Source organism: Pelodiscus sinensis, chromosome 22 (assembly GCF_052426305.1).
Source record: "Pelodiscus sinensis isolate ZL-2025 chromosome 22, ASM5242630v1, whole genome shotgun sequence".
Classification (NCBI taxonomy): Eukaryota; Metazoa; Chordata; order Testudines; family Trionychidae; genus Pelodiscus; species Pelodiscus sinensis.
In genome coordinates this window covers 28068299-28079479 of record NC_143073.1, presented here as the reverse complement: position 1 = coordinate 28079479, position 11181 = coordinate 28068299, and the positions used below count along the sequence as shown (strand labels likewise).

Below are 11181 nucleotides of genomic sequence, written 5' to 3'. Positions count from 1 at the left end.
CTGCCCGACCCTGGAGCACTGGGGAGAGAGGCCACGTGGCCCCAGCCTGCCCGACCCTGGAGCACTGGGGAGAGAGGCCACGTGGCCCCAGCCTGCCTGACCCCGGAGTACTGGGGAGAGAGGCCACGTGGCCCCAGCCTGCCCGACCCTGGAGCACTGGAGAGGGAGGAGGCCACGTGGCCCCAGCCTGCCCGACCCCGGAGCACTGGGGAGAGAGGCCACGTGGCCCCAGCCTGCCCGACCCCAGAGCACTGGGGAGAGAGGCCACGTGGCCCCAGCCTGCCCGACCCCGGAGCACTGGGGAGAGAGGCCACGTGGCCCCAGCCTGCCCGACCCCGGAGCACTGGGGAGAGAGGCCACGTGGCCCCAGCCTGCCCGACCCCGGAGCACTGGGGAGAGAGGCCACGTGGCCCCAGCCTGCCCGACCCCGGAGCACTGGGGAGAGAGGCCACGTGGCCCCAGCCTGCCCGACCCCGGAGCACTGGGGAGAGAGGCCACGTGGCCTGCACCTTTCCGGCCCACAGGACAGGGCTCAGGGGCAGCTCACTCCGCCCACCTGTACTGTTACAGCAGGGGTTCTGGGGGCTGGTTGTGGCAGGGCCAGGCTGGTTGTTTGGGAAGAGCCGCCCCTCCCATCCCCTCACACACCCGCCGCCCACGCCTGGCAGGCTGGAGGATGCTGGCACTAGGCGGGATTAGCAGTCACAGCAGCAACTCCTCTGCTCTCGGTCCCGTCTCTGCTCGCGGTTGCTGGGGCGGCTACGCCACGACCCCGGTGCCCAGGACCAGCACCAGCAGCAGGCCCACGTGGCCGTAGAACAGTGACGAGGCCAGGGATGGTTGTGATGCGAAATCTAAACAAAGAAATGCGATGGGTCAGTCTCTGTAGGGGCACCCTGGGGCATGGCGGGGGCTGGGTTACCCGGGGGTTGAGCAAACAGGGCTGGGCCCGGGCAAGACTGTGCCAGCCCAGGCGCCGGTGTCTCCTTTGGGGAATTGGAGTCAGTTCCGCCCATGCGCCCTCCGTCCCGGGAGCTCGGTGCTTGAGGGCTCCGACACGGAACAGGAGGAGGAAAGGGCGGTGAGGGGGCTCAAACCTGCCCCTCAGTTCCTCCATTTCCGTCCCCTTCTCTGCCGGATCCTCCCCACAAGCAGCTCATCAAGCAACACTACAGATGTGACCCCTTCCCCGGCCCTGCCATGCTGAGGTTCCAGACCCTCCCCTTGGGCCCTCCCCCAGGCCGGAGCCTCCTCAGAGCAAAGACGGGGGCAGGAGCAGCTCGCCATGCTGGGCAGCCCTTCACTGGCGAGGGGGTTACCTGGACACAGCTCCATGGAGGAGACGGTCCTGGAGCTGTTACTCGCGGGGTGCCGGGCTGTGCAGGTGACGGCCGGGAGATCCTCGAAAGGTCTGAGAGAGAATTGTAGAACAGGTCCGGTGGATACGACCGCCCCGCGGGGGCCCCGAGTCCAGGTGTAGCCTACGTTTCCCCCTCGCTCCCTGGCAATGCAGCGCAGCGTGTAGTTACAGGCTCCGTGGGCACAGCGCACTGAGTCGCAAATGATCATAGTCTCCGGCACTTGCTCTGCACGGGAAGGACAGAAGCAGGATAAACCCCTGGCGCGACTTCCTAGCCACTGCAGGGAGCCACTGGAGGAAGCTGAGTTGAGGTAGCCCTCTGCATCTGGGGTGGGTGGAGCAACTGACCAGTCCAGAGACGCTTGATCAATGGACCAGTCAAAACTGGTCACATATCGTCAAAAATAGTGTAAAGCATGGATAGATCGGCACAGGAGCACCGGGAACAAAGCAAGGTAAGACCTCATGGTCTCCAGCAGGCTGAGCCTTAGAGATCTCTGCTCAATTTCCAAAACAAAACCCCCTCGTTACTGAACTGTACGCCAATGCATTGGGGTTTGCATTTTTATGAGTTAAAATAACTGAAGCTGGAAACAAGGAAAGACTAATGATTGCCATGACCTTTACCAGCGACATTCGGTCACCACTGACAAGGGAATGGCATCCAAGACCGAACAGTTACAAAAGCAAAGGAAAATGAAATGGAAATAAAAGAACCAAAGGAATACAAACAAATAACAGAAGTTTTCAGGGGGGTAAATTAGAAAGGCCAAGACACAAAATGAGCACAAATTAGCTAGAGACAAAAAGGATAACAAGAAAATATTCAATAAATATATAAGAAGCAAAAGGAATGTAAGCAGAGGCTGAACTGCTGCTTGCTATCAGCCAGCTAAAAGCAGGGGTGGGTGCGCCCGCTACAGGGCTACGTCTAGACTGGCATGATTTTCTGCAAATGCTTTTAACGGAAAAGTTTTCCGTTAAAAGCATTTGCGGAAAAGAGCGTCTAGATTGGCACGGACGCTTTTCCGCAAAAGCACTTTTTGTGGAAAAGCGTCCATTCCAATCTAGACGCGCTTTTGCGCAAAAAAGCCCCGATAGCCATTTTCGCGATCAGGGCTTTTTTGCAGAAAACAAATCTGAGCTGTCTACACTGGCCCTTTTGCGCAAAAGTTTTGTGCAAAAGGGACTTTTGCCCAAACGGGAGCAGCACAGTATTTCCACAAAAAGCACTGATTTCTTACAACAGGAAGTCAGTGCTTTTGCGGAAATTCAGTGGCCAGTGCAGACAGCTGGCAAGTTTTTCCGGAAAAACTGGCCAGTCTAGACACAGCCGTACAGTCTATAGCTTTGGAGGTGTGACTTAGCCCTGTGTTTGTTTTGCAGCAGGTTAGTTTATATGACTCTACAAGGCAGGGCGCTGGGGACCCAAGCTGGCAGGAAAAACAGGCTAAGTGAGGATCTCAGCACATGGGTAGTAGTTCAAGGGGTGTCCTAAATTGTCACGGTGGTATTGTCTGTCTTAAGCTGTCTCGATGTCTGTCTCGATGTCAGGATGGCGGTCGGTTTCTAGCGGAGTGCCCCAAGGTTCGGTTCTAGAACCGGTTTTGTTCAATATCTTTATTAATGATCTGGATGAGGGGATGGATTGCACCCTCAGCAAGTTTGCAGATGACACTAAGCTGGGGGGAGAGGTTAAGGGCAGAGATAGGGTCCAGAATGACTTAGACAAATTGGAGGATTGGGCCACAAGAAATCTGATGAGGTTCAACAAGGACAAGTGTAGAGTCCTGCACTTGGGACGTGTGAGGGGGTCACTCACCACCGTAGCGGGGGTCCGTCATCTGTCCCCGGAATCAGTCCATTCCGCCCGCACAGGCCTCCGCTCACGTGGCGTTTCCCCTCTGGAATCTTCTAGTCGCGTTGCTCTCTTCGCCACACTGCCCTCCGGCAGTGCCCAAGTCACTCGCTCTGAGCCTCCCTTCCGGGGGTTTGGTGTCTCTCCAGCAGGCCTGTCCACAGGCCTAGCAGGCTGGCCGATTGGCTGTCCGAGCCCCTGGCCCAGCCTAACTCTCTAGCCCTGCCCTAGCTCCAGAGAGCGTCCTGCTCCCTCGGCAGCCAGGCTCACAGCCTTGACGCAGGCCTAGCAGGCTGGCCGATTGGCTGTCCAAGCGTCCTGGCCCAGCCTGACTCTCTAGCCCTGCCCTAGCTCCAGAGAGCATCCTGCTCCCTCGGCAGCCAGGCTCACACTGCCTTGGCTGAAGCAGCCCTGCCCTTTTATAGCCCCCAGCTGGGCCTTAATAGGCCAATGCCGCCCAGCTGGGCTGAACTCCCCCCCGGCCTGCTCCAGGCTGGGGTTTGGCTCTTAAGGGGCCAGTACAGGGCAGCTGCCCTGTTACACACCCTCCCCCTTAAATATCTCCGGGGGGGGGGGGTTTCCCTGCTGCCTGCCCTGTTCCGCAAGCCCCAGCCCCCATCTCGCTATGAGGCAGGGCCACAGTTCCCGGCGTGTCCATATCAAGTCCTCCTCCCGGAGTGAACCCGGGACGGCCCGGCCGGGGGTGAGGGGGGGGGGAGGGGGCGCAGGCCCACCCGTCTCACTGCGCCCCGGCCCAGGGACCCTGAGTGCAGCCGCGTCGCTGCGATTGGCTCAGTCCGGGCCTTGCTGGCCGTGGCGGCTCTCCCGCCTGAGCGATCCCTGGGCCCCTTCTTCTCCCCCCCTTCCCGGGTACCTGTTCCTCTGAGGGCTCGTCGGGCTGTCGCGCTGTCCCAGTCATCCTAGTAGGGTCCGGGTGGCCCACTCCAGGGGTCCAGGGTTGGGTCCTGCGAGGTCCCGCCGGTGGGTCGGCCGCGGCGTTCCAGCACCCATCGGGGATCGAGCTGGTCCAGCCCATCGGGGTCGTCCTCGGGATCCAGGGGTGCTCCGGCCGCTGGTCTGGGCCAGGTCTCCGTGCCCCAGTCTGGGGCGTTTCGGCCGGCCTCCAGGAACTCAGCTGGGTGCCGCCCAGCCCGGACCTCGGCCTCCCCGGGCAGGAGTTTGGGGTCTGCCTCCAGCTCCTCCAGCGGCTGGGCCCTGACTGCCCTCTCCCGCCGTCTTCTTATCCTCCCCGCCCCACCCTCTGGGTTCCGGCCAGGTGACGGGGTGGGGTCCGCCTCCGCCCACCCGGGTGTCCTGAGGGGTTCCTCCTCCTCTGGGTCAGTGGGCGGCCAGTCCGCCCTGCTACTTGCCCTCCCCCACAAGTCCAGGTCCCCCACCTCGGGATTGGATCCCGGCTCCTCGGCCAGGCGGGACAATGCGTCCGCATTGGCGTTGGCTTTGCCTGCCCTGTGGCGTATGGAGAACACATAGGGTTGAAGGGCTAAATACCACCTCATGAGGCGGCTATTGGTGTCCCGCATAGTGTGTAGCCACTTTAGCGGGGCATGGTCTGTCCATAGCGTAAACTCCCCCCCTAGCAGGTAGTACCTTAGGGCTTCAACCGCCCATTTGATCGCCAGGGCCTCTCTTTCTATTACGGAGTACTGGCGTTCTCGGGGAAACAGCTTACGGCTGATAAAGACCACCGGATGCTCTTCTCCATCGACTTCCTGGGAGAGTACGGCGCCCAGCCCAGTGGCGGAGGCGTCTGTCTGTAGACAAAAAGGTTTATCGAAGTCTGGGCTAAGCAAAACGGGCTCGCTACACAGGACTTCTTTAAGTTGTTGAAAGGCCGAGTCACACTCTGTGTCCCACCTCACTCTCTGAGGTTTGTCCTTTGTGAGCAGAGAGGTGAGCGGCGCCGCTATGCTAGCAAATTGGGGAACAAATCGGCGGTAATACCCCGCCAGTCCCAGAAATTGTCGGACCTTCCTTTTCATGGTCGGTGTGGGGTAACTTCGTATGGCCTCTACCTTCCCCACCAGGGGCCGGACTAGCCCACGCCCCAAACGATACCCCAGATAGGTGGTCTCTTGCACGCCGATTTTACACTTTTTGGGGTTGGCCGTGAGACCCGCGTCGCGGAGCGTCCGTAACACGGCCGCCACTTGGTTTATGTGGTCCTCCCAGTCGCGACCATAGATGACCACGTCATCCAGGTAAGCTGCGGCATATTCCAGATGAGGGGCGAGCAGGCGATCCATCATCCGCTGAAAGGTGGCGGGTGCCCCATGGAGGCCGAATGGCATGCGCACGAAGTGGAAGAGCCCGGACGGGGTGGTGAACGCTGTCTTCTCCTGGGACTCCCGATCCAGCGGGATCTGCCAATAGCCCTTGGTCAAGTCGAGGGTTGTTATGAACTTGGCTTTTCCCAGGCGCTCCAGCAGTTCATCCGTCCGGGGCATCGGATAGGCGTCAAACTTCGATATCGCGTTCACCTTTCGAAAGTCGATGCAAAACCTAATGCTTCCATCTGGCTTAGGGACCAACACGACTGGGCTCCTCCACTCACTTCTGGATCGCTCGATCACTCCCAGCTCCAACATGGTGCGAACCTCTTGTTCCACGACGTCGCACATCCGTCGGGGAAGAGGTCGGTTTCCCTCGCGAACAACCTGTCCGGGCGGGGTTCGGATGGTGTGCGTTATCACCGAGGTTCGGCCCGGACGCGAAGTAAAGGTCCTGGTGAACGTTTCGATGAGCACCTGGGCTACCCGCCGTTGGTCCTTAGACAGGGTATCCGCGAGCTGGGGTATCTCCTCCTCCTTGGCGTCAGGGACCCGGGGACCTAACACGGGCTCCGACGGGTAGGGCGCGACCAACATGCCTTCTCGCCCTCGCCAAGGTTTGAGGAGGTTCACGTGGTAGATTTGGTTTTTCCTTCGCCGGTCTGGCTGATGAATTTCATAGGTAACCGGGCCCACTCGTCGGGAGACCTCATACGGCCCCTGCCAGCGGGCCAGCAATTTTGACTCCTCTGAGGGGAGTAACAGCAACACCCGATCCCCGGGTTCAAACACTCTTTCCTGGGCCCCCCGGTTATACGCTCGCTCCTGCGCTTCCTGGGCCGCCTGTATGTTTTCTTGAGCCAAGGCCCCCACCTGCGTGAGTCTCTCCTGAAGCCGGAGTACGTACTGCAGAAGCCCAACCGAGGAGGAGGGGGTCCGTTCCCAGGTCTCTCTGACCAGATCGAGGACGCCCCGAGGTCGTCTGCCGTACAGGAGCTCGAAGGGGGAAAATCGAGTGGAGGCCTGTGGCACCTCCCGCACCGCCATCAAGAGCAAGGGGATGAGCTGGTCCCAGTGCTTCATGTCCGGTGGCGGAAATCTTCTCAGCATCCCCTTCAGGGTGCGGTTGAACCGCTCTACCAGCCCGTCGGTTTGGGGGTGGTAGACGGAGGTCTGTAGTTTGTGAATACCCAGGAGGTCGCAGACCTGACGCAGCAACCGGGAGGTAAAGTTCGTTCCTTGGTCGGTCAGTAGTTCCCGAGGTAGCCCCACCCAGGCAAAAATCCTCACCAACTCATTCGCGATCGTGCGGGCACGGGTGTTTCGAAGGGGGACGGCCTCAGGGAACCGGGTTGCATAGTCCATGATCGTTAAAATATATCGAAATCCCGCCGCGCTCCGCGGAAAGGGCCCCACTATGTCCAAGGCGATCCTTTCGAAGGGGGTCCCTACCACAGGCAAAGGGACGAGGGGAGCCTTCGGCACCCCGGGGGCTGCGGCGAGCTGGCAGGCTGGACATGACTGGCAATAGTCTTTGACCTCTTTGTACACCCCGGGCCAGAAGAAGCAGGCCAAGACTCGGGCCAGGGTCTTCTCATGCCCGAGGTGCCCGGCGGCCGGAAGGTCGTGCGCCAACCTCAGCACGGTTCGTCGATGGACCCGGGGTACCAACAACTGGGCCTCTTCTTCCTGCGTCTGCGGGTTCCGCCCGACCCGATAGAGCCGGTCGGCTCGTAGCTCAAACCGGGGCCAGTGAGCCGCCCTCTGTGGATCCACCACCGTCCCATCCACACAAGCAAGCTGGACGTAGGCCTCCCGCAGGGTGGGATCCTCCCGCTGGTCACGGGGAAAGTCTGCCGAGTCCAGTGTAATCGGCACGTCCTCCATGTCTGAGCGCCCTGGGTCGGCCGGGTCAGATGCATTGCGCTTGGCGGGGCCTTCCCGGTCGAGCGACCCCTGCGGTCGGACTGCCTGGAGTTCCTCCCCTAGGAGTTCCACATGGGGCTCGGTCGGCGCTGGTGAGTCTGTAATGAGAGCTGTAAGACCTGGCCAGTCGCGACCCAGCACCATAGGGTATGGTAGGCGCGGCACCACACCCACTCGCATCATTCGGGTGACTCCCCGCACCCTCAAGGGGAGCCGGACCTGAGGATAGGTCTTCACATCCCCATGGACGCACCGCAGCTGCATCTCCCCCTCGGGCACCGCGGTGTCAGGCAGTACATCGGGGCGGATAAGCGTCTGGCTGCATCCCGAGTCGAGGAGGGCAAACACCGCGGGGTCCCCCGCGGGTCCCCGCGTGGTCAGGGATGGGGAGCTAGCCGGTGGAGTCGGGGCGGCCCCCATACCGGCCTGGTCCAGCTCCGCCACCTCCTGAAGAGCCTGGCGGTACTGCGCGTCCAGCTGCTGTACCAGCCTCTGCTGTTGTCGGAGCTGCGCCGCCAATCGTTGGGCTCGCAGCTTCACTGGCGGCAGTCGCCCCTTAGTCAGTCCTTCGGGCATTGCCTCTCCCACCATGGCCCTCCCGCCCGAGCTCACCAAGAGGGGAGGAGGGAACCCCGCAAACTTCTCTCTCTTTGCGTGAGGGGTTTTTTTTTTTTTTTTTTTTGTATTAGGGTCCACTGAGGCACACGCGGAGCCCTTACGTCAGGGCCAGGATCGCGTATCTTCAAGTGTCCACATTCTCCACCATCTGTGAGGGGGTCACTCACCACCGTAGCGGGGGTCTGTCGTCTGTCCCCGGAATCAGTCCATTCCGCCCGCACAGGCCTCCGCTCACGTGGCGTTTCCCCTCTGGAATCTTCTAGTCGCGTTGCTCTCTTCGCCACACTGCCCTCCGGCAGTGCCCAAGTCACTCGCTCTGAGCCCCCCTTCCGGGGGTTTGGTGTCTCTCCAGCAGGCCTGTCCGCAGGCCTAGCAGGCTGGCCGGTTGGCTGTCCGAGCCCCTGGCCCAGCCTAACTCTCTAGCCCTGCCCTAGCTCCAGAGAGCGTCCTGCTCCCTCGGCAGCCAGGCTCACAGCCTTGACGCAGGCCTAGCAGGCTGGCCGATTGGCTGTCCAAGCGTCCTGGCCCAGCCTGACTCTCTAGCCCTGCCCTAGCTCCAGAGAGCGTCCTGCTCCCTCGGCAGCCAGGCTCACAGCCTTGCCGCAGGCCTAGCAGGCTGGCCGGTTGGCTGTCCAAGCGTCCTGGCCCAGCCTGACTCTCTAGCCCTGCCCTAGCTCCAGAGAGCGTCCTGCTCCCTCGGCAGCCAGGCTCACACTGCCTTGGCTGAAGCAGCCCTGCCCTTTTATAGCCCCCAGCTGGGCCTTAATAGGCCAATGCCGCCCAGCTGGGCTGAACTCCCCCCGGCCTGCTCCAGGCTGGGGTTTGGCTCTTAAGGGGCCAGTACAGGGCAGCTGCCCTGTTACAGGACGGAAGAATCCCAAGCATAGTTACAAGCTGGGGACCAACCGGTTAAGTAGTAGTTCTGCAGAAAAGGACCTGGGGGTTACAGTGGATGAGAAGCTAGATATGAGTCAACAGTGTGCCCTTGTAGCCAAGAAGGCTAATGGCATATTAGGTTGCATTAAGAGGAGCATTGCCAGCAGATCCAGAAATGACATCATTCCCTTTTATTCGCTTTGGTGAGGCCGCATCTGGAGTATTGTGTGCAGTTCTGGGCCCCCCACTACAAAAAGGATGTGGACGCATTGGAGAGGGTCCAGCGGAGGGCAACCAAAATGATTAGGGGGCTGGAGCATATGACCTACGAGGAGAGGCTGAGGAACTTGGGTCTGTTTAGTCTGCAGAAGCGAAGACTGAGGGGGGATTTGATAGCAGCCTTCAACTCCCTGAAGGGAGGTTCCAAAGAGGATGGAGAGAGGCTGTTCTCAGTAGTGACAGGTGGCAGAACAAGGAGCAATGGTCTCAAGTCGTGCTGGGAGAGGTCCAGGTTGGATATTAGGAAAAACTATTTCCCTAGGCGGGTGGTGAAACACTGGAATGGGTTCCCTAGGGAAGTAGTGGAGTCTCCATCCCTAGAGGTGTTTAAGTCTCGGATTGACAAAGCCCTGGCCGGGTTGATTTAGATGGGATTGGTTCTGCCTAGAGCAGGGGGCTGGACTTGACGACCTTCTGAGGTCTCTTCCAGTTCTATGATTCTATGCTCTGTCCCTTTCTTCATGTTTCTCAACAGTCTCTTGGCATTTTTTACTCGACTGCACACGAAGTGGATATTTTCAGAGAACAATCCACAATGACTCCAAGGTCTTTCTTGAGCTAATTTAGATTCTACCGTTTACATATAAAGTTGGGATGACGTTTTCCAATGATCATTATTAGTTTGCATTTATCAACAGTGAATTTCATCTGCCATTTCGTTGCCCGGTCACCCAGTTTTGTGAGATACTTTTGTAACTCTTTGTAGTCTGGGACTTAATTGTCTTGAGCAGTTTTGTATCATCTGCACATTTTGCCACTTCACTGTTTGCCCCTTTCGCCAGATCATTTATGGTACGGTCCCAGTACAGACCCCTTACGAACACCACTATTTACCTCCCTCACTGTTCTGAAAACTCATGCTGTTTGCTTTTTCTTTTCCAATAGCTTTATTCTGGTAACAAACCTTACAAATGCTCTATGAGAAGATAAAAATCTCTTATTTCCTATAACTATATAACCATGGAACCATTCAGTATAATGTAGAAACTGACACTTTACATTAAAGTGAAGACACTGGCTTTGATGTTTAATTATTCCTGCTCCCAGCAATAAAACTTTCAGGGAAACTCCAAGTTACTGATACATTGTTTATAAAATACATATCCAATGTAATCTGCATTCAAGCAATAATCAAAGTGTTTTCATATTTACTATTGTAACCCTTCTGCCGGGTAGGCCTGGCAGTAACCAGGGCTGGGTTCAATATCTTGGGGTCCATCTCACATAGAACCGGCTTGAGCCCCCACCCAGTAATCTGGGAAATTCACGCACCCCTGGGCGCCTCTGAGAGGCGATGCTTCCCCACTCGCAAGCACTGGAAAGAAACATTGAATGAAACAGAGAGAGAAGTCACACAGCATTAACTTGGGGAAAACACCACAGAGTTCATAACCCAAACATGAGCCAAGCCCCCACCCCAGCCAAGAATCGCCCGAAGTCCACAGAGTCTGACACCCCAAAAGTCTCTGTCCCTGGTCCGTGCCACCCAGAGTCCCAAAGTTCACCCGCAGGGTTTCACCTCCCAACCTGGGTAGAAATGGGGGTGGGGAGATAGATCGCAGGCACCTTATACGACACTCCGCCACGCTCCACCAGCTGTCTCGTCCCATGCCACTGGACGCTCCGCTGGGCACCTGCTGCTGCTCGTCTGCTGCTGCCACTGGTCGCCGCTCCTCGCCTGCTGCCGCTCCACGCTACGCCGCTGGTCACCGCTCCTCGCCTGCTGCCGCTCCACGCCACGCCGCTGGTCACTGCTCCTCGCCTGCCGCCGCTCCTCGCCACGCCGCTGGTCACCGCTCCTCGCCTGCCGCCGCTCCACGCTACGCCGCTGGTCACCGCTCCTCGCCTGCCGCCGCTCCTCGCCACGCCGCTGGTCACCGCTCCTCGCCTGCCGCCGCTCCACGCCACGCCGCTGGTCACCGCTCCTCGCCTGCCGCCGCTCCACGCCATGCCGCTGGTCACCGCTCCTCGCCTGC

At 59.2% G+C, this 11181-nt stretch overlaps 1 protein-coding gene across 1 annotated transcript; it reads right to left on the bottom strand.

The window, feature by feature from the left end:
- Positions 1–457: 457 nt before the first annotated feature.
- On the bottom strand, positions 458–3606 carry LOC149521903 (SLAM family member 5-like). The gene is made up of 3 exons (XM_089772517.1): positions 3183–3606; positions 1320–1586; positions 458–854 (listed from the first exon to the last, which is right to left on the bottom strand). Exons 1-3 carry the CDS (start codon positions 3202–3204, stop codon positions 760–762), a joined length of 384 nt encoding a protein of 127 aa, XP_089628643.1. The 5' UTR covers positions 3205–3606; the 3' UTR covers positions 458–759.
- Positions 3607–11181: the final 7575 nt, after the last annotated feature.